Source organism: Colletotrichum abscissum (genome assembly GCF_030869225.1).
Source record: "Colletotrichum abscissum strain IMI 504890 chromosome Unknown Scaffold_88.1, whole genome shotgun sequence".
Lineage (NCBI taxonomy): Eukaryota > Fungi > Ascomycota > Sordariomycetes > Glomerellales > Glomerellaceae > Colletotrichum > Colletotrichum abscissum.
In genome coordinates, this window is record NW_026850534.1 from 27,492 (window position 1) to 49,933 (window position 22,442).

The 22,442-nt window shown below is 53.2% G+C and overlaps 6 protein-coding genes across 6 annotated transcripts; 4 read left to right on the forward strand and 2 right to left on the reverse strand.

Annotated features, from left to right (window-relative positions):
- Window positions 1-332: 332 nt before the first annotated feature.
- CABS01_16254 (uncharacterized protein) lies at window positions 333-2,234 on the reverse strand (the record flags this gene model as incomplete). Its single annotated transcript, XM_060549585.1, has 2 exons — window positions 333-1,147; window positions 1,373-2,234. The coding sequence occupies 2 exons, from the start codon at window positions 2,232-2,234 to the stop codon at window positions 333-335; spliced, it is 1,677 nt and encodes a 558-aa protein (XP_060390028.1).
- Window positions 2,235-2,803: 569 nt separating this feature from the next.
- Window positions 2,804-3,046, forward strand: CABS01_16255 (uncharacterized protein; the record flags this gene model as incomplete). Its single annotated transcript, XM_060549586.1, has 1 exon — window positions 2,804-3,046. One exon carries the CDS (start codon window positions 2,804-2,806, stop codon window positions 3,044-3,046), a length of 243 nt encoding a protein of 80 aa, XP_060390029.1.
- Window positions 3,047-5,449: 2,403 nt separating this feature from the next.
- CABS01_16256 (uncharacterized protein) lies at window positions 5,450-6,395 on the forward strand (the record flags this gene model as incomplete). Its single annotated transcript, XM_060549587.1, has 2 exons — window positions 5,450-5,571; window positions 6,071-6,395. 2 exons carry the CDS (start codon window positions 5,450-5,452, stop codon window positions 6,393-6,395), a joined length of 447 nt encoding a protein of 148 aa, XP_060390030.1.
- An 8,414-nt stretch (window positions 6,396-14,809) lies between these two features.
- On the forward strand, window positions 14,810-15,262 carry CABS01_16257 (uncharacterized protein; the record flags this gene model as incomplete). Its single annotated transcript, XM_060549588.1, has 1 exon — window positions 14,810-15,262. One exon carries the CDS (start codon window positions 14,810-14,812, stop codon window positions 15,260-15,262), a length of 453 nt encoding a protein of 150 aa, XP_060390031.1.
- Window positions 15,263-17,918: 2,656 nt separating this feature from the next.
- On the forward strand, window positions 17,919-18,116 carry CABS01_16258 (uncharacterized protein; the record flags this gene model as incomplete). Its single annotated transcript, XM_060549589.1, has 1 exon — window positions 17,919-18,116. The coding sequence occupies one exon, from the start codon at window positions 17,919-17,921 to the stop codon at window positions 18,114-18,116; it is 198 nt and encodes a 65-aa protein (XP_060390032.1).
- A 150-nt stretch (window positions 18,117-18,266) lies between these two features.
- Window positions 18,267-22,199, reverse strand: CABS01_16259 (Ulp1 protease family protein; the record flags this gene model as incomplete). Its single annotated transcript, XM_060549590.1, has 3 exons — window positions 18,267-20,626; window positions 20,677-20,767; window positions 20,820-22,199. 3 exons carry the CDS (start codon window positions 22,197-22,199, stop codon window positions 18,267-18,269), a joined length of 3,831 nt encoding a protein of 1,276 aa, XP_060390033.1.
- Between the last annotated feature and the right edge of the window lie 243 nt (window positions 22,200-22,442).

A 22,442-nucleotide genomic window follows, 5' to 3' on the forward strand; every position in this document is an offset into this window, starting at 1 on the left:
AACCAAAAACAAAATCGACCGCTGCCCGCCAAAGCTCCTCGCAATGCTTCATGAGATTTTCCAAGCCGAGCAATATAAATGCCACAAAAACTCCACTTCAAAATGTCCTGAACCTATGTCTATCATTCCTCTTTTGCTTCCCCAATAATGCATGTTGGATAATGTTCTCCTGCCAGGTAGATTTGTAATTTGATGCCAGAATACAAAGTCGAAGTGGGAATGTTGGGCAAACGCCGAGAAGGGTGGAGAGAAAATTGGTATCATGGCTTTGCTTCAAGCACTTAAAAAAAAAAAAAACCAGAAGTACGAAATTGAAAAAGGGAAGTGACAGGCTAGCTGGAGGTGCTGCTAGCTCTGCGCACCTCAATGTTGATATCTTTGGGTGAACCTGCCATGCTGAAGACTCGGTGCAAGAGGCTACGCTTCGTCATGCTCGTCCGTCGGTATTGGTAATCATCGTCGCAAGAGCACGGTAAAATAGGGCTGCTTTGCTGGCTTTGCCGCTCAAGCTCAGCATCCCACCCATAGAGATCCTCGTCGGGTGCGGCATGGCAATACGATACAGGCTCGTCGTTAGCCATTGCAACGGCCTCATCCTCTGGTGGAGGATGAACGTTGATGCCCAGCAGGTTCGAAAAGTCCGTGAACCGACAATCGATTGGCGGAGATACGGGTAGAGGCAGCTGGCTTGCATCGACTTCCTTGGTAGTGAGCTCGTCGCAAACACCTCTGCCTGTCGGTTCGCCAGAATCTTCTGGCACAGCAGGAGGCATGGCCAGAGTGGGTGCCGCAGTAGGAGTGATTCCCATGTTTTGAACAGAAATGGGCTTCAACTTGGCGTCTTCGGATATCTCCGTGGTGATCCTCAAGGGAGCGGGAGTGTTGGTTCGCGACCGAACTCGAATAGGGCGTCGTACCATCCAGGGCCGTGAGTTGTGGTAAGCGCTGAATTCCTTTGCGGCCATGCCACCTTTGCATCCACCATTATTGATGTGTTGTGGACCAGCAAAAGCAACCTTCTTAATTTCACTGCCGGCCTCTGACGCCGCGAGAGGTAGTCGTTTGCCTGGATGAGGCTCCTCCCACGGGTTGAAAAGGTGACGGACACGTGAGAAGCCGTCCAGAGGGAGGTGAGAAGATGATGTCGCTGGTGTGGTGGATGTAGTTGATGGCATGACCTCTGGTTCCTATAAAGGGTTGCTCTGGCTGCCTTCAGCCATGGTGACGTCCCCATCAGTGATTGGGGCCGATGATGTCGGGTTGTTTCGTCGGTTAGAGCGTGACTTGCGATGGAGACCCAACTTGGCGCCAACCTTCTTCCACCCGTTATTATGTGCGGTCAATGCCCGTTGAAGTCCACCTGGGGAGGTACTGAATGTCCAGTCTGAAGTTGGCGGAGTAGTGGGAGGAGTCATTGGCTCTGTGCCAGGAGAAACAGCGCTTCCACTATCATCTGTCAATCCCTCGCGTTCAGCGTGTTCGCCAGACGCAGAAGCCGATCGACTTGTGGCACCACTGCGACCCAAAGTCAGCTGGGGTAGGAACTTGGGAGACTTCACGGGCTCTTCTGACCTAGCCCCAGCACCCTCGGCCCGAAGACGCAGGCGACCAGGTCGGCCTTCGTCCTCCGCCGTACGGCAATCGCCATGGCCCGGTTGGACCGACTCGATGAAGGGAACAAGTACAGAATCGTTCATGAGCTCGTAGACGATTCTGACGGCGTCGTCGAGTTCACTTGGAGGAGGTGGGGCGGAGGAGCAGTCCAGGTTCGTAAGATGATTCCGCACGGGCGAAGGAAGATTAACCTCGCGCGGCGCGTATGGAATGATGTATGCTTGCATGAGCTTCTCCCACAATGAGCAGACATGCTCTTTACCATCGCCGATCCATTCCTGGTTGGTGATGATCTGCTCGTATGCCTTGCGATATCTGTCGGCGTCCATAGTGAATTCTAGGGTCTCCAGACAGTGGTTCTGAGAGAGGTATGCCATGAATGCTGCTAGTGTCCATGGCGGCATAGAGGTGTTCGAGAGGATCTCCGAGAGAGTGGGTGGTGTTAAGATGACGGCGCCGGGCATCAAGGCCCCGCTGGTGGGTCTCGACCTCGACATGATCGTGGTGTATTCCCAGTCCAGGACAGCTGAAGCCGGACTGGGTGGTGACAGTTCCCTCTCGGGTGAAGGTGAAGGACTCAGGTAGATGGGGGAGTGCTGTCTTATCCTGGACCTTTTCATTTCCACGCCAAGTTATCTTGTGCAGAAAATATTGGAGTTGCCAAAAGCCGCTGATCAAAAAGACAGCAGTAGACTGGTGTTGCAGGGTAGTCTTGGGCGCCTAGAATTGCATCGATGACCCCATAGAAGGCGCTGATTGTCGTAACAAACTACAGTGAGTGCAGCCTTTCTTCGGTTGAGACGAATTCGGGTCGTCTTCCACGGAATGTTTCCCTCGGCGGATAGTCTCGATGAAGTGACCAAATCCTACTTTTTGTTGCACATGTGGATACAGCAAGTTGAGTCGCGCTAAAACGTTGATCGACTAAAGATTATCGATGTGGTGTAATATGCTTGTTGTCGTGGTGTTGGGTCGAAAAGAGCGAGCACAGCTTAGATCGAAGAGAGCTGTTGGTGCTGAAAAGGACGGGGCCCACGGGAGGTATATAGCCCAGAGCGTTGTAGATAAGGGCGCTATGTTCAGGCGGGCTTTGGGAGGAGGCTTGCACTAAGACAAGATTGGAGACGCTAGAAGTGTCTTGGTGACGGGAATGGAATTGACTCGTCGCAATCGGCAATGAGTGTGCAAGATGCTGCTTGCAGAATGTCGCAGACGACAGTCAGTTAACAGTAAGAGTGCAGCGAAGCTCCAAGGTAGACCAGTGGTAGTGTGTTCTGAGAGATGTATGCGGAATGCAATCAAGCCACACGTTCGACGGTTATCCAATACGGTCGAGTGTACGATGCGGTACAAACGGGTTCCTTTGGCTGGTGGCTTCGAAGACTGGCGACGTGACGTCTTTACAGAGTCGAATTCGGGAGGGGAATGCTGATCGAAGGAAACAAACGGTATGAGGCGTGGTTTGGTGGTCGAATTCGTCGCTACTGTGGACGGTCTCTCGAAGTTGGTAGGTAGGTATTTGGTAGAACAAGGAAACTAGCTATGAGAGAACGTGGTAGCGAGCTGGTGACCCGTGTCGGAATAGTGGTTGTATTGTGTTTTGTGGTGAACACGAGGAATGAAGTCGGCGACGATGTTCGTACGGCGGCAGGCGATTGATGTCGTGTAGCGATATGGGTCTCTCTTTTTGATTTGGTGGGGATATCAGGCGAATGTGACGGGTGGTGTCGAGGAAAGGATTCGCAGTGGATCGTGAGAGAGTGGAAGAAGTAGGAAGCAGGCGAAGAAGGAAAATGGAACTAGTGAGAATGTCTGTCTTGTGAGAATTGGGAGTGTTTGAGAAGGAGAGGAAAGGTGAAGCATTAACGGTAGGATTGAAGGGGATGGGTAGGAGGAGAGGACATGAGATAGCTAAAAGCGTCCGGTATCCATCCAGTCAGAACAAGTACATGGGGCAAGTATCTTTTGGACGGCGGCCGTACCGTATCATGCCTATGGTAGGCGAGGAGGCGAGGCAAGGAATGGTAGAGTAAGGTCAGGATAGGTAGGTACGGGGCCCGCAAGAGGGAATGCTCCGCACTGGATTAGCGCGCCGGGGGCCATGTGCCTCAAGTACCAAAAGTCATGGGTTGCGAGCAGTATCCGTACGTACTTGGACCACAATGCTCCTACTAAACGTAACCCAACGAGGCGTGTCCGCGGGTAGCAGTACCTTCATCCCGAAGGTCCTCAGTATCCACCGAGCCACACCTCAGCGAGAAGAAGGGTGAACGTCTGCGCACCTCAAATCAGATCCATCCTTCCATCACCATGCTGCCCGGGGCCCAGGGCCTTTCCCCCCATCCACCAGGCCAGTACCAGGAGGGTCCCAGTCCACACATTCGCTCTTGCCTGTTGAAGGGAGACCCGGACGAGGCGCTGGACGGGGCAAAGGCCCCAGGATGCGTGTGGGCTCTGAGGCAGGGGAGACCTGTCAGCGGAAGGGGAGTTTGCCAGGGTGTGGGAACAAGTCTCATTGCGATATAGGTGGTACGCAGCAAAAGACCACGAACAAGGTATCGGAGACAGCGAAAGTGCGCAGAAGTAGTACTTGACCAAGGCCATTCAATCGGGTATCACCGCCGAAGGGAAGAAAAAAAAAAGCACCGACCAACCCTGTACGGAAATGCCTATGGCCCAGTGAACAGTACTTCGTACGTCGTGTGCTTGCAGGGTTCATTGGGCAAAGGAGACAAGACGAGGCAGGAGGCACATCATTGCCCGGAAAGAGAAGGCCAGAAGACAACCGGTGACCAATGGAAGCCAAGCGATGGAATATGCGTAATGCGTTGCTTCTATACTTCCATGTCGCTTCTACTGCGTAGGCCATTCTTCAATAGTACTCCGTAAACAGCGAACAAGCTTCAATGTTCACGCGATACCTACACAATCATGACATGGCCAGAGAGGTTTGGACATTTCACAGATACAGCTGTACAAAGACACGCTGAAGCTACACCAGTCACCAGCACCGCGGGCGGGTACCGGTGGAGGCATGCGGTGACTGAAAGCCTGGAAGTGACGCGTTGCTCTTGCGACGACACGGTGGCACAGAGGCGGGGAGTCTTTGCTGCGGTTGGGCTGTAGCCTGCGGTAACGTGGTTGCGTGTGAGGACCCTCAAGCTCTCTAGTAATACCTAGAGTACGGAGTATCTGTAGAGGTAGAGAGTCCAGCACTCCAAATGGAACCTCAGCCTGCCAGACGGGACTTTCGGCTTGCTAAGGAAGCCGAGTACCCTCCTGAGACTGGAGTCGAGGCAGGCCAGAAGAACCAGAGCATCCTATCGTAGCCGAGAGACGATGGGTTAAGGAACTTGAGTGGTCTTCTTTGCCCCGTCCTTCTGTGGAGTCGTATTGTCGAAAAGGGGGGTTCGGTATTATGGTCATAGTGGCCTTAGCCCCCTCCCCCCGGTTCTCCCTTTCTCTTTCGTTTTCTTTCTGTTCTTCTTGTTGTTGTTGTTGTTGTTAGGGGCTTCAGCTTGGAGGGCACGGAAGGCTGGCTTAGCAATCAACAAGGTGTGGGAAGGTCACAGTCTGAGCAACAATTGGAAAGTGACCTTGACCTGACAGGATTGATGCACAACAGCGGCAGAAGAAAGGCGGGAAGACGAAATGGAAGACGGATGGAAGACGGGATGGAAAGGAGACGGAAGGGAGGGGAGTTGGGACACAGCCGTAGTGAAGGAAAAGGGGTGGGACAAGCCGTGATCAACTGAGCCCAGCCAGATTGGTGTGAGTGGGGCCTCTCAGCACTAGACTGCGCTAGAAGGCTTCGAAAGAGGGTCCGAGTGATCCAATGATGGCGCTGCATGGGCCGATTGTGCCCATTTGGGGAAAGTCGGTGGAAAACAACAGACACCCAAATGGAAGGCATATGGAACAATTCGATCAAGGGAAGGCAACAGGGGTCATTCTTAGGTAAGCGAATGATGGTCCATACTCTACATAGTACGTGCATATCTTACCTGCCCAGAGAGGAGCTGATAGGCAATAGGCTGGGCTGGCCCTGACTGAACGGGATGAGAGTGAGGGATCGAAAGGAGCGGGTCGCGGGATTACGGTGGTCTAGGCTAGGTCTTTTTTTCTCTTCTTCTCTTGTTCCCCGTCGTAACTTCTACCGCTTTACAGTTTTCCATCCTTTTTTTTTTTTGTGATCGCAGCACATGGTAATTCACGCAAAGCGTATGGAGTATTCGTACGGGGAACCCGTATCTCTTCTTTGCAAAAAAAACTCTCTCAACGGTAGCCTCGGCCATTTTGCGTTTGCTCTCTGGGCCTGGACCACCAAGACATGGCCGTTCGGCTTCATAATTTTGGTTCCATTGCCCGTTTTCTACGGAGCACGGAGCCAAGAACTGGGGGTTACGTCGGCTTCGCCTATCCCTCAACCGCAGTCTCAGTCTGTACTTGTATGTAGGTCTCCCGAGTGGCCCCCGGTCATCTCGCCATTTCGCGCTTATTCCCTCGTCCATCGACTCCATTGGCCTTGCGGGAGAAATGAAGCAGACCAGACCCGTCACCGTCATCGTGATCGTGGTGCCGGCTATCCTTTTCACCTGCTTGGCCCCATGGCCGTTTCCCCCGTTTCATCCCATCAACATCCAATCACTCGACGCGCTTGTTGCCCATCCACAGTTGACCCCTTCCTCCGTCCCATCTCGTGCCCCATTTCGTCCGCTGGTCGCTCCATCAGTCCATCTGCTTTCGACAGACGTCGGGCGCTGGCGCTGGCGCCGGTCTGACTGTCTGACACTTTTGATGGGAGCCCTCGACGCTGTCTGTACAACACATGCCAATGGCGTAATTTGATGTCACAGATTCCACCAGAATGACTGGACAAGACATTTGTTGCCATCTCATATCTCCGTCAACAACATGCGAGACAGGGCTCCGTTTATACAATCAACAAGTAGCATAGTCTCCGCACATGGCCTCTTTAGGATCTGCTCTGAACCAAAGGTACTCTAGGGATACCTACTTTTTTGAGATAGTAGCAACCCTCAAACTTCATACTTGCTCCTCCACAGCGTCAATGGATGGAGTACAGGTAGGTACAGGCTCTTGGAAGTGTAAGACAGTCTCATTCTCACCTACAAGTTGACACTATCCGGACCTTACTTTACATAGAGCACCGGTGTGGGCTCATCCGTGCACCCAGTACCTATTCAAGCCCTCGCTCTCTCGCGCTCACAACTCATCTTTGGGCTATGGCGCCTTCCGTTCCCAATAAATCCCTTGCTATTTCGGCCATCTCTCCGTCTCACCGTCCGTTTCGCTTCCCACTTAGCTTCGGTGGCCGCCATGATTCAATCAGTCGCAGTCGCGCAGTAATTCTCTCTCTCTCTCTCTCTCAGACTCTCTAGCTGGCTCCGCAAAAAGTGCCAAATGCCAGGAAGTCCCTGGCTCGCCGCTCGTGCGAGCTTACAGAGCTCTTACAGAGCAAAGGTGAGACTGGGAATAAGAGAGAAAAAGGGAGCGAGCGCTGCCAATACCGTTGCCGCCGCCGCCACGTCGCGCCGCGCCACTCGCGGCTCGCACCTCCTTGCAGTTTTCACGTTCCATGGGGCATGGCCGCATGGGTGGTGACAGAGCAGTGGAAAGCGAATCCGTGTTCTCTCAGAGTTCCATGAATCCTCATCCGTCGACTGATCCGAAGCCCGAATCACAGCAGTGAGCAGACCTTCTCCTGTCTGCATCCTGTCGCACGACCATATCCAGGTAGTATCTGCACGACTGCGTCACTACGCTCGACCCACCAGCGTGAGAAATAGAACATCCGACCAGCGGCGGCCGACTGCTCATGTACGCATACTCGATGGTTGAGGCGAAGCAGCCCCAACACCGGCCGAGTCTCTGCTTCGGTACCGCTGTGGATCATGACAATGGGTTTGACGGGCCGAGGCCATCTTCAGGATGCCGTATCCAATGTTTCCTTCTCCATGTCCATCTCACTAGAAATATTCTTTCCCCGGCCGATCTTGTGCTTGGCACCGTTTTTCCCACATCCATTTGCTCCACGCATTATCACGACTAAATAAATGCCTTTGGCCCAAGTCAACAAGGTCCCTTGTTATTAATATGCGGATAATTGTTGTATCATCTCTTTGGGTGGTTGCTTTCTCTCGTTCCACCTTCCCCAGATGATAGATCTAGATAGGCATCTAGGGGAGCTCATAATACACACACAAAACGTACTGTATTGTGGTTACCCGTGTAGCAACACACTAGACGAAGCTGGCTGGGAAGCTTTGTTCACCGTGGGAAGAAAGTACGGATGTCTAATTACATCAACATCCACCGACCGCCAATCCCTCACTCGTCCCGAGGTTGAAGACACCTGGGTCCAAAGACTGGTGCGGCGGATCAGCAATCAGAATACCTAGCCATGCTATGGCTCGAATGTCTGATCAACACGCGTGCTAGTAGTATGCGGCATTGGACTTTCCGATTGTGGCATAACGCCACGCGCTGATGGTACGGGTGCGCCATTCAGACGGGCCTGACCCCCTCAGCACCGTCGTTACGTCTCACTTTCAGTTTGACTTACGGGGAGACGGGGAGGTGTGTGGTGGGTTCCTACCGTTCGGCAATGGAAGAACCCACGAGGAGGAGAGGGAAGAAAAAAGGATGAGACGTGGGTGACGCGATGTGCCGCAGTCTTACATATGCCGTCATACTGTTCCTTCAGACAATGCCAAATAGACGCACGGGTACGGTACACCGCGCCTACTGGTCATGGACTCTCTCATTCTCTCGTTACAAGCTCATACTCCTCTCGGAAATGCTGATATGATGGTAAAGGGAGTTGCTGCAGACTGTAGTCTGTTCAGAACCTCAATATCTTTACGGATGGGTATTGCATAGTTGAACACCCGATCTGCCGCGTTTTGAGGAACCCCCGGAAGATTAACCCAACCAGGCCCCATCCCCAATGACTTCCAAGCCCGCCCGGCCCCCAGGTACAATTCGTCCAGCACCCCGTCCAGCAAGGTAGGTCACCACCATCTGGCCGAAAGCAGAAAGTAACATTCAAAGTCCTTTCAGCAGAAGGGGAGGGGAGGGGGGTGAGCAACGGCAGAGTTCCTGCAAGGGTGTGCTTCTGGCGAAAAGGGTCTCTGCATCCCGCACCCTTGATTTTTAAAATTCGATGCGATTCCTAGTGAACCAATCCTTCTCTATCCGTACGAATATCACGCCCTCTCCGTACAGATTTGATGGGCCGCCATGCCTGGCTCTGATAGGCCTGGATAATAATGATGTTCATGCCTGTAATGAAATTACCGCTTGACGTTGCGACGCCGCCCGCTGCCGAGTGATACAATATATCGTCAGCTTTATCTTTCCTTATACAACGTCGCGGGGGCAAGAAGTGATTAAGTGGTTGCCTTTGAATGAGATCGTCTGCGATTGATCACAAAATTGAAATCGGGGAAAATTCAATGCAAGCAAGCACCCCGTCGTCGTTCGTTCCCACACTTGGAATTCTGAGACGGACGGCACACACACTCTTACACCCACCGGTTCGGCAGTTGGAAAAAAAGGCGTGGCATTTGGCATTTTCTACCACCTAAAAGATACAATCGCAAACATGCAAATGCTGCCCGCGATGGCGAGGAAGGTCGCTACGGGCGCTGGGGGATGTGGTGATATTGGGCAGAAGTATCCGTAAGATGCATAACATTCACTCATCGCCAGCCATTTCAACCGGGGGAGAGGGGCACTCTAAGGATGAGTGAGATGCGATGAGTGATTGCCGATTGAGAGGTGGATGATCCCCTTCTGATCGAGAGAACAAAGGTGCTTGCATGCTTGCCTCATCGACTGAGATGATTCGGATGGAAGGTCAGGACGTGAGTGAGCACGGTGAGGTAGAATGGGGGCAGACATGCATTCAGCAAATGTCTCAACTTCTATTTTCGTTTTTTTGTTGTTTGTTCTTCATGTCGTCCAGTCTAATTCCCCCCTCGTATGACCTCATATTCACCTCGAACGGAAACCTTCTAGAAAGTTGCGCAAGGTATGTTTCTTCTCCGCCCCCATCCGCCGGATGTCAACCCAAGAGCGCTTACCTACCCTCTGGAAGTCTGGACCTGGAAGAAGAGATGGTAATGAAATCATTGTCGCCGGATCATCAGACGAGCGAGAGCCCCTCACGTCGTTTTGGCTGCAAGTTGAACGAATTCGTTACCAAGACTACGTAGAGTGCGGTTCATGTGGGCTACGGGACGACCAGTCCGGCTTAGCACAACCCTTGGCCGCCCCCTCCCTGCTCCCCCCAGTCCGCCTCTGCCGCCGCAAGCCGACTCGTTCCCCCCCGCGGCGCCCCATCCGCTTGACCATGCTTCGGGCTCGCACATCCGTCTACCTTACGCTACCTTGAAAGTTTACGTACACATTGTCTTTGGGTTAAGGTTGCGATAAAGTCCGCCGGCTGCCGAGCCAAGATATCGAGTATTGAACAAGAGAAACACTAAGCGATATTGAGGAAACAGAGACTAGGGGGATAAAGCTAGGTAACAAACACGGAGAGACAGATGTATCGTGTGGGATGCCGACACTTCTCTGCCACATTGGGGGAAGCTTTCGTTGGTTCAGTCTAGGTACATCTGCCCCGGGAATAAGAGCACATGGTATGGCAAGTGCTGGTTTGTTCCCGGAGGCGTATGGCGTGTGCGAGTTGTCGGTTGCTGGTCGCAATCAAACAAGGTTACGCAACCTTTGACGGATAGGTATGTGTGGCCGATGGCAAGGCTTGATATTGTCGATCTGGGGCTTGAGGTACCTAACCATCCGCCATCCACACTCTCATTAACGCAAGTGCAGAATGCAAGTTTGGCCCCCGTTCCGTTCCCTGAGAGAGCAGCCGGCATGAACATTGGCACATAAGCTAGTGAGTGTTGTGGGTGCAGACTTCGTGTGGTATATGCTTTGATACCCGTGATGCTAATACAACCCAGATGTCACGGAGCGGGCTAGGTATGGTGCCCGGCCGCCCGCCCCGACTTGGCTTTCAAATGTCTCAACGTGCCAGTTCCGAGTTGGGATTCACGGCATGCGTGACTTGATAATCTGGAGTAGACAACCAATTTATTCCTGTCCCCCGGAAATCCCATTGCTTGGCTTCCACGGGTTTCCCCAGCGTGCCAGGGAAGCACACGTGTGATTCGGGGTGCGTTGTGATATGTATACATTCGGAACCGTTGCCCTGTCCACCCCTCCAAAATCTTCATGTAGGGGAGGTTCTGCGGGCATCCGTACGGCACGCCCGGTTGCGGGCTCTGATATCTAACGAGAGAGTCGTTGGCCGTTGTGTCGTGCTACCTTACGCAACGCGCGCTGGGAGGGTTGCAGTTGCAGCCGTTCCGGTTGCGAAAAGGAGTAAAATGCGTGGCGGCCGATCCATTGCGATGATGCGGGATACATAAGAGGGGAAGGATGAGAGAGAGACATCGTGACAGGCCCGGTGGATTCGTGTTTTCTTCTTTCTCCCTTGATCCTCCTCGCCCCCTTGAACGTGGTTGGTTGCCAGGTTGCTCAGGGCCTGCAGGGTTTTGGGGCGGGGGGGGGGGGGGGGGGGGGGGGGGGGGGGGGGGAGGAGGTAGGGGGGGGGGGGTGGGGTGTTGGTGCTTTGTGCGGGGTGGGCGGGGCGGGGGGGGTGGGGGGGGGGGGGGGGGGGGGGTGGGGGGGGGGGGTGGGGGGGGGGGGGGGGGGGGGGGGGGGGGGGGTTGTTATCAACTGGCTTCCTTCGCCAAGACATGGTCTCAGACATTCTAACAATCAAACATTGAGATCGTTTCTCACGATTCTTCCGTCTCCGGCGATGGCTCGGTTCCACCTGATTCAAGATGGACTGGTTTGGTTGGTTTGCCTGACTCCGCAGGCCGATCATGCTGTCTCAGGATGATGATGGCATCTGGTGTCGTGAGATTCTTATGCAGCTATTCGAATATCGGATTATTCTTGGCCGGTTCTGAGTACGGATAATGAGCAAAGCAACCAACAGTCGGCTGATGATCAAACAATACTATCGAGGATTTAACCACGCATCATTCACCACAGTCTACCGGAGGCTTCAGAGTGAACTGTGATGTGATTGGACTTATCAATATTGAAGGTCAGCTGCATCCGAATTTGGCCTGGTTGAGCGCACGTGCAGATCCGGGGTCCTTTAATTGTGTTCTCAAAGGCAATAGTGTAGGCTCTGCCGACCGTTTGCGACGAGGCTTACCACCGTCGGACGGTCACGCTTCCAAGGCGTCCGTCTACACAAACTTGACATCTTAGCCATGCCACACCTAGAGACGAACTACCTGACTGCGATGCCCAAGGTGGTATGCGGCAACGGGACGAATTAGCTTTACGGGCCATAGAATGCGGCTAATCCGTGGCTTACCGTCTAGGTGCTCGTTACGGCCGCCCACCCAATCTTGGCAGCGTGAGTTGAAGCCAGTTATCCACCTCAAAGGAATGGTCGATCACGATCGCTGACAATTGACGCTGACCTGATGCTGACAGCCTGACACTCGGGTTGAGGAAGCGAAGCGCTGCAGAAGTTTTCTTATTATTACTGATTCCTTGCTCCCCTCCCACGCACTCCCCAGGCTTCCATGCATGTGCCAGCCTCCACGTTGATGTGGATGGCCTTGTCGGACTGCGTCGGCCCAATTTCCAGAACATTTCTCCCGCTGCTTCGCGGCAGGGATGTGTGCCGCGCCGTTGAAATGAAAGAAAACGTCAACGAACTTCTTGAACGCTATCCTAACGAGTACGGACGTAGACGAAAGAAAGTGCAAACTTCTACTTCCGCAAAAAGGATGGGGCCGGCCCCTCCTCTTGCTCTTTTTCTCTTTCGCAAACAGCCAGATTGTCTTGCGGCATGTGCTCGTACGAATGCTCCGTGCAAGGTAGATTGATTGCCATGAGGGAATTTAGATGCGGATTTGTTGTGTGGACGGTGGCCAGGCTGCGTGGCACAAGTGTCCTTGTGGCCCAGTCTAACGGCGATTCCGTTGCTGGGGCCTCCATGTTCGCGAAGAGTCACCAACTTGCTGCACTTTGGGCTTTTTCTGCCCCTTCGTCATTCCTTTTGGCACTTTTGCTCGTGCGTGGGGAGGACTTTTGGATCAGGGCATGACAATTAATCTTCGGTTCGAATGATTTTCTAAGGCTTCTCATGTATCAACTTCGTGTCGCAAGATTGGAAAGACATCATGTCAATCGATAGCTATGAACTGCTACCAAGCTCTTCCCCGGGATGATCAGCAAACACTGTTTAGAGGGGCTAAAGCCTGGAGATACCGTGGCATCCCCGAGAGCGGGCCAAAGTCCCAAGGATAACGGATGGAATAAATCTAGAACGAAGAAGGTCAGGGAGGGCCCGAAGAGGTGGTGTTGGGTGATGACACAGATCACCGGAGGTAACGCGGGAAAGAAGTGGTGAGTGAGCAGTAAGCGCAATGCTCATGCAGAATGAAAACATATACGAAAACCCAGCTATTGGAATGCGAATAGTTGAGGCTTCTTTTTTTGTTTTGTTTTTTCAACATCTCGGATGAGGGAGGGGGGTGGGGGGTGAGGTGGAAAAATTGACAAAGGGTCGTGTCAAGCCTCAAGAGATGCAAAGGTATGTCGTCATACCTGGAAAAAAGAAGGGATGCGCGGCGAAGCTTCCTGCGAAAATTCTATGCACGCAGGCGGCAGGCGGCAGGCGGCAGGCATGCACACCTTCCGCTGTACTTCGCAAGGTACCTATCTACACACTTACCTTACAGTAGTACTCATGGCCATCCTCAGTGCCCTGCCCTTTCCATGAAGAATCGAATCTATTGAGGCAGGAAAGAGCGCTACCAGAATCTGTACCTGCCTATCCATCTGACGTGTCTTCCCTCAGTCTGCAATCCTTCAACTCGTACAATAGGCATCCGTACTTGCTCAAGTTATTTACTTTTGTGAGCTTTTCATGAACATTCCTAGAAGCCCGAACGGTATGGAGTATTTGGGAAGCTCGAAAGGTACGTGGCTTGCGTGGTTCTCAAAACTGCCCACGCCGTCCGCATTCTAATTACGGTGCGAATCCTCTTTTGCAAACAGCAGACTGCAGAGACATCTCCATCCAACAACTGCCCACCCACCACGCCACCAATCTATAGCAATCTGCAGTCAAAGTCTATCTAGGTACTCTTCGCGTCCTCTCGCTGATAGGCATTCGTTGTCGCCCAAGCGCCCTGTCGACCTACCGCCCGCCTCAACCTTGCCCGCAAGCTGAGAAGATGAAAACAGGCTTGGGTTGTCTGCACGTCTGATTGGTCACTGCTAATAAACCCGAAGCGGCATGGACGTGGAAGCATCGCGGAAGAGGGAGAAGCCATTGTGGCAAAATGTTTGCTTCTGGAAGCCTTCCCCCTTTGTCCTAGTAACTTTCCAATCTCCGGTGATGTTTATGGCTGGTCCCAACTGGCAAAACTGGCAACCATCAATTGGATCCCGATCCTTCTTCTGCCCCAAAATCTACGTCCGTGGGAGCGCCAACAAACGCACGCGGCACCTCATGCTTCCTGGCCCTTACCATGGTGGAACCACAGGAACTTCTTCTGCTTAGTCGGCGGCTGCGGGTGGAACACAGCACTGAAGTCCGACACTAACGCGCCCACGGCGACGCAGCGGCAGCACCCAACGAACGACATCCGACATGGGTTATCTTGTTCAAACCTCGCTGGAGACCCAGAAGACCATGGAGACCTAGGCCAGCCCACGACTTCCAAGTCACGTATGGATACGGAGTATTCGCTTTCCCAATCTCGAATGCTTGTACGGAGGCACGGAGGCTGGAGCAGTCAGCCAATCGAGCCCGTGCCGGGAACTTGGTTGGATGCAGAGAGGACAAGGCATGCTTGATGGAACTCTGGAAGCCTCTTTGTCACTTACAACACCGCAGTCACGAAACCACCTGATCCCGGACCATGCCGGCCACATGCACCTGGGTCCTTCTCCCTGGGTTTTAACCACCTGAAGCATGGCATAAGACAATGTGTGTCCGTACACTGGTATGTGAGGATCCCTAGATAGTCAGCCCAGTTCTACGCTCCAGCAGCGTGTTGCATTGCGGTGTACGAATACAACAGATGAATGGCCCACGGTACGATGCAGGGACCCAACGATGCGAAAAAATCTCCGTAGCGCCGACGGCGTCGCCGGGACCCCGAATCGCACCGCAAAGACGGTGCCTACGAATACTTGTCGTGTCTATCCCACACATTCCCGAGCCCGACATCCGCTCCAACGAAGACGCCCGGCCTCAACTGCCCCAATTCCCCAGCCTTCGCAGCTTCGTAGAACGGTGGGAAGACCGAAGGTGCCCTTGATGCGCCCTGACTTTCGCACCCATTGCGATTTAAACTTCTACCGCAGGACGACGGGAGGCTACATGCCCAGGCGAACCCGGCCGGCCGACCCAACAAATAGGTTACCGTCTCCGAGTCGCGCCGCGCCGCCGATTCAAGTATCGCAATGGCGTTGGGCGCTACACGGTCAACATCCGTTGTTGGGAGGAAACCCGATAGCTCCCAAACCCTTGGGTGCAATCTCAACATACATACTGTTTCCTTTTTGACATTTTAGGCTCAATATGTTGATATTCGCACTTGCTAGGTCATCATCGGTCTAGACGTCTTGGTCTCGTTTTACTCAAGCAGTTCTTTCTGTGGACCTCGACTGACTCTTGACACATTCTCTTCCTCCGAAGCACTGCGGATACAAATTTTGCCCACAATCTCACGGCCGCATTGACATCAAATCTAGAAACACCACCAGCCCGGCCATCAGTCCCCTAATCTCCACAACTAGCGTAAGGTCGGATGGACATCTGTACTCCGTACAGGGACCGGATCTTGAGAGTCTGAGCAGTCTTCGGCTATCGCCTTCTGCGGTCGTCCGGAGCTGTCGCTTGTCGAGGATCCGTCCACCGTAAACAACCTCATCGATCAATAGTGCGATCTCATGGCCAACATGTGGATGCCCATACTTCTTTCTTGCTACCTGAAGTCACTAGGCCGCTCTCTGACCAATTCCTAAACTTGCTTGGATTGCTTATTCCGCGCAGCATGCCCCTAAATTCCGCTCTCGAGGCAGGCTGCCACCTACACAGAGGGACATGACTCTTGACGGCCCGCTCACGTTCCATGCCCAAGTACAGACTACAGACACGCAGAATACATACAACTGTACGGATACTGGACCCTGCTCTCGTGCCCGGGTTCGTAATGTCAACGATCGGCAGGAACTTTAAGTCGATCTCCCTATCCCCAGGCTCCGCCGCCCGTCCCTGATACCGCGGAAGAGCAAGACAGGATGAGAATACAGATACTCGGGTTCCATGTTACTTGGACACGTGCAGCAGACACACGCATCTGAGGCGAGTAAAATCTCTTGGCATTCGATCGCTGATTTTGCCAGTAACTTGACTCTCCGCGCCGCCAATTTCAGTCTCATTGCTCTGTTTTGGCGGGCCAAAGGCGGGCAGAAAATATTGCCAGAAAGCGTAAAAGGCGAACCCCGAGTTCCAATTTTCTTGCCATCAAAGATTTGACAGATGGAGTCTATGCGCGCAAAACGGCGTGGGGTTTCCGCTCACCCAGAATTGTCTCGTAAGAAGAAACGGGTGCTACCCGAGTATACAGATTTCTCAACGAACCCCCTTTCTCACGAAACCTCGGTGATTTTCGCCACTCGGAAGCGCCATTCGCTCGACAATGCAGTCGCCTGAGTCGCTGGACCCCTTCAAAAACCCTTTTGAGTCCACGCGAGGAGCAAAGCGGAAGGGAGATGGGGCTGGCTGAGAAGAGAAACCGTGCCCACCTTCTTCCCGCCCGCTTGCCCCCCCTGGGCGACTAACTCACCTTGTGTCAAATCGACGGGACAGCTCAAAACCCCTGGGTCGATCGTGGGAGCTGGACCCTGGCGTTTTACGGAGTCGTGGGAGTTTGGTGGTGGCGCTCGTCAATTTTCCCCCCGTCTCTCTCTCTCTCTTTTCCCTCAACGAGAATTCTTCAGGTGTCAATGCTGTCAGTCCGCCTCTTGGCCTCACTCCATAACCCCTGGTAGCGTGGAACACACATGCGTTTGACCGCCGGAAACACCTTTGCCCCTTCCAAGGACCAGAAAAAAAAAGAGAAGAGAGTCCGTCGAGCCCCCAACGACAACGCGTCGAAGTGGGAAAGGCTCCCCTGGTCCCCATACCAGTGGCTTCTCTGGGAGAATCTCGTTCACACTCCCGGCCTTTGCATCCCCGCTACGCTACGTGCTCGACTGTATGCTGTTACGTTAATGTTTTGTAAAAATGCAGTCTACACTACTCGTGACATGTGAGCTTGCGGCGGCGGGCGGCGATGGGGGCCCATCCAGCCCAAAGGGGGGGGGGGGGTGGAAGAAGAGTAGAATTGGGATACGATATGCCCCAACCATGAGTTCATGACACCTTGGATCAGAGAAAAGCCAAGGAAACCAAGCATCCCACAAGTCCGGCGCGGAAGGGATTCTCGCCGGCGTCCCGCACCTGAAACTTGGACTTGTTCAACTTTTTGGCTCGGTCTGCCTACCGCGGGGGGGGGGGGGGGAAGGGGGCTTGCCTCCATCGGAAAATCGGTCCCCCCGCAGGCTTGTAAGTAGACATCTTGCTTGGCCCTTGATCAGTCATGGATTTGAAGCTTGCCGCAGTGGTATAGCGTGGTTCAATGTCGGCAAGGAACCGGCAAGAGACCGGCAAGGAGGAGGAGGGGCCCATGGCTTGAGGACGTCGTGTATCCGTACAGTCTCTACAGGTTGTTCTTGTACGCGGCCGGCACCGGACCCGAGCCATTGGGGGTGGCATTCACTTTGACGAGACAAAAATGATTCAGGCAGGCAGACAGGCAGGTAAGTACACAGTAAGCGTGTGGTTTTGTGTGGTCCCATGGAGTGGGACTGCATCTTACGAGCTGTCACGATATCCATCCCATCGCCTTCGGCAACGCATAGTTGCCTGGACCCGATCTTGAACACCCATGTGATGATCGAAATTTTGGTTGAAGCAAAGTCCAGCCGGCTAGGCACTTCGGCCAAGTCAAGGGGACGGAGGCTTACACATGTCGTTGATGCGGATGAACTCGTCGCAGGGCGCCTGCGAAGGGATTCATAGTTTCACTGGACAGCGCAGTATTAGTTTGCTCTTTTCTCGTGATCAGGTCTCGTGCAAACTTGAAACGGGTGCTCTTTCCATCTATCTTTCCGAGATGTCAGGCACAAACGGTGGTGTTCCGACATACATTCAAACAAACACTTGTACAAAGAATTCCAACAAGCCTATCCACCTGGCTTTTCTGTGGTATCCATCCGAAACTCCCAATATCTTTAGACAACGCCTAGCCACCCAAAAACCACACATCCCTCTCACGAATAAAAATAGTAATGTCAATAGAAAAGTAGCCTAGCTTGAGTGTCCAGCCAAAGGCCAATGCTCATCCTTCCATCATCCTGCTTCGGCTTTGCTCAACAGTATGATTCTTTGATGGTCCTAAAGTCCGTTGGGGCCCTCGGGTCCACCAAACGTACTGCAAGCTTGGAAGGTGTGTATTGGTGTTTTATAGATCGGCGAGGTCGAATTCGCCGCTGAAGCCTTTATTGAGAAGCATACCAGCGATTCTCAGGCGTTGTTCTGGTAAATCCTCGCCCGAGTAGGCGTCGATAGCATTGAGGCCAAGCGCAAGACACATTCCGTTGGTGATAGTAAAGACACCACAGTCGTACCCATTGGTCTGAATAGGAGCCTCATGAATGACTACTTTCCATTCGCTAGCCTTATAGTCGCCGCCCAGGAAGGCCTGGACCCAGTTCAAGGCTCTAGTAGTATGCGTGGATGAGCCCGCAGGGTTGAAGGAATCCATATGCGATACGGTTCGCTTCTTGGGCCGGATGACGAGCAATGTCCAATGGTTGTTCTTACAGATCGGCATGAGAATCGTCTCCAGATTGAGAAAGTTGTTCTTGTTGATTCCGTAACGGCGAAGTGCTCGTTCGGTGTTTTGAACACCATTCTCCTCCAGTCTTTTGTAGAAAAATGATCCCATGGCGACGCACACTCTGTTCGGTGCCTTCACGTCTACGGCGCCTGCAGCCACATTGACGTATCGATCCAGCCATTGCAATGCGCCATTGACAATCTCGTCGTTGAGCCACACAGTTGGTGGAACTACCATGGCGAAGTCGTGCTTCTTGAGGGGAACGCTTTCAGCCGTCGTCGCGAGTGTCAGCGAGGGATTGGCTTGCATCGTGGCTTGCACCTTCTCAACCCATTCAGCCGGTAATGAGGTGACTAAAGGTCTCTGAGGAGCGCGGAGTCCACCCGTCTTCAACAATCTCTCCTCTCTTGCCTGTCTAGCTTTCTTCTCCTCTTCTTCTCTTCGGCGTGCCTCGTCGACATCAAGCAATAGCTGCAGGGCGAGAGACAGATCTTCAAGCTCCTCTTCTTTGTCATCCGAGATGGTTAGACCTGCCAGGGTCGGAGGTGTAAGTAGGCTGGATGGGCTGGACGGCAAGTCTTGCGGTTCATCCTTGGCGAAGAATCCCTTAGCTTCAAGGCCATTCAAGGATTTGTTGAGATGCTCCAGCAATTGGGGGTGACAGCGAGCCGCGATTTTCTCGCTATCGCTCTCTTCTGATACATCGTCAGATTTTGGAGTGGCGTCTGAGTATCGATTCGGCATCGCAGTGTAAGGGTCGTCTGACGAGCCGTCAACTTGAGAATCGCTCAGATGGCTGGCATCAACAACGTGTCGTCCCAGTGGTGATCCGGAAACGGTAGGAGAGCCGAAAATTCGGCTGAGGAAGCCCCTTGATTTCGCCGGTGAAGGGGTAGATTGCTTCGCGGATGGTGAGAAATGCACCCTTTTGAGGCCTCTCGACTTCTGGAGTCGCTTCAGTGAAGCAGGTGAATGGTTGTCTCTTTTGAGGACAGAGATGGGGCTTGGGTTGCAGGCCAAGTCGTCTGATATAATGCCTGGGGGTGCATTCTTGTACGTAGCTCTGCGTTGGGATGCGATGTCGGCCAATTGGTCTTTGACAAACGTGTACGCTTCCGTAGTTCTTGCAGGAGGGTAGTAACTTCCTGGTTTTATGATTTCCTGGGCGGGCAGGATCTGTCGTTCATCTGGGGCCTTGACGGAAGGTTCCGCCTCAACCAAAACTTCGTTGTTGGTTTGGAAATCTGGAAAGCTACCGGGCATTGCGATGTCGATCCTCGAGATCGGGTCCTCGGATACCTCGATACCGAAGCTCTCACGCCCTCGAAAAAATTTCATGACCTTGCCAACTATACCAGCCCGTTGAACGAGTCCAGGCATTGGCTTTCGACTAGCCAGAGCGGCTAAGTCAGCGCTGAGTCCTTTGATAATGCGGCGTGAGACGCCAGCCTCAACCAGCACAGGATTGCATTCTTCAGGGAAATGCTCGAATAAGCGCTGAGCCACGGTAATGGCAAAGTTTTCTTCAGGGCTGAAAGTGTAGTCCATGACCGACTGGGGGACCTTGAAGTTCGTCTTCAAACCTGCCAGGAACGTATGAGAGTAGACACTCTCAACTATCCAAGCAGTCTGTCGGAAAGTATCAAGGTATGGACCTAGGACGTAGATCTGCTGCTCCTGGATTTGGTCGTCAAGTCGAGTGATAGGGGACCCTTCCCTGGATTGCGATCGCCTCTTTTCGATTCGATGGCAGATACTCCTCAAGGTGCGGACAAGAGGGGCTATGTGATGCCAGTAAGCGATTCGCGTCGATTCATCTACCCAAACGAGGTTGATTTTGGATGGTTCCGCATTTGGAGTGAAGCTCTCATCGGCAAAATCATCGACAACCTCCAACCTGATGCGCTTCGTGCCAGTGTTGCCATTCTGCTGACCACGGGAGAGCCGCTCTACAGCGATGAGGTGATTATTGCGGGGGTACACTGTGACTGAATTAGATGGGCTCGTGATTATCTTCTTGAAGCAAGCTAACCGTAGCCAACAATGCTGTTGGAGACTTTTGTGACCGTGCCACGGACTGATGTCATGATATTGGTGAGCCAATTCGTATAAGCTCGAGGTCTCTATCACACACGATTAGCACCTGCCCTGATGTAAGATTACCAGACAACGTACGTCTTCTTCGTTTGAGTCCAGAACGGCAGCGCCTCGAGCGTTCGCGAGCGGCTCCTGCAGAGGCTCCTTCCCATCCGTCGCATTCGCCAGAATGAGGTCGAACTCCGAGTCCTCAGCTGGTCGCTTTCGTGTCGGGGTCGTGTTGGGTGAGCCTTGGTTCAGAGCTCGTGATTCCTGTTCGATAGATTGAACTGTGATCGTCTTCTGGCACGACCCCCGTACAAAAATTCTTCGAGTTGCTGAACCGTCGTTCACTTCTATGAGCGTCGATTCGTTGGGAGTGATGATTGTTGTTCGTTGGCCTGGGCTGAAGAACCAAGCACCCGGGGGTACCACAGATGGCGAGCTGGATTCCGAAGCGGGTTCCAAGCTGGACTCAGTATCCTCAGACTCCGACTCGGCTTCTGAGTTAGAGTTGCAGAGATGAAAGCTCGAAGATGGTTGGGAGCACTTTCTCGTGGAGACGCTTCCGATAGTAGTATGAAAGCCCTGTATTCTTTGGGCTGGCTTGAGAATCGGACCTTTCGGGCCAAAAAGATCGATTCTTCCCTCTCGCTGGATAACGAGGTCCTTCAATCTACGGCGGCGTGCTCGATAGGCAGCGACGTGAGAAGCTGGGGATGGCTTGTGTAGAGTAGGTTGGTGCCGAAGAGTCGCGCTGAAATCAAAAGCCTTCGGCGCAGGTCTCCATAGAGTAGTTGCCGGTCTGAGATATGCGGACTGTTGAGATTTTGGGAAGGGTGTCGCTTTGATAGGGGGCTGACGAATGAAGGGATCCTCCGCAGGGAACCTATTGTACTTCCGGTTCTTTGAGGGGCCCAGTCCTGCGCTGCGCGCTTGAGCACGGAATCGCAACCTCTTGACCTTCGCTGCAGCCGGTGTGAAGAGAGAAGAGCTGGTGGGTCCCGACGATCGCGTGAAAAGGGCAGGTCCTTTCTTCAAAATCCCACGCAAGGGCTCTCGATCTCTGTGAGACGAGTGAACAGTGTTGACTGAGCCAGAAGACTCCCCGGCCTTCTTAAGCGTGGCGTCTGTCAGATGCTGCGCTTTCTGGGCCTTCTGGTGCTCAGTTTGAGCAATCGGCGAATGCGCAAATGGAACTTGGGTGTGGAAGGTGTGAGGGTTGTTGGTAGCTTGAGGATAGGCGGTCAGTTGCTGAGTAGCATTAGTACCGAAGAGGGGACCGTGGTGATTGAGGCCTGGGTTGGCGAGGGAATTGACGAGGGCCGTTTGGATAGGACTGGGTCTGTAAGTTCTAGGCTTCTCGATCTCGGGGGGGTTTTCTCGACGATGTCTGAGAGGATCGAAAAAGTCGGCTACTTTTTGAGGGTTCGGGAGGAATCCTCGGCGACTCGGTATCTGCTGTCGGTCTGAAGCCATGTTGGTTAGCTTAGAAGGTGCGAGGCTTGAAGATGAAGTAGAAAGCATCGTGAAGGTCAACTTTGACCCGGCGCGAAAGGAAGCAGGCGAATATGAAAGGTGCGACAAAGCGAAAAAATTGAATTCCGGGGTGTTTACTGTGCTTCTGAAGCTGCGCGATCAAGAATTGGTGCGAAGGCGCTTGGCTGGATCGGCAGGCGGGTTGTGTCGCGATGCTAGAAATCGGTCGTGATGGAAGGTTGA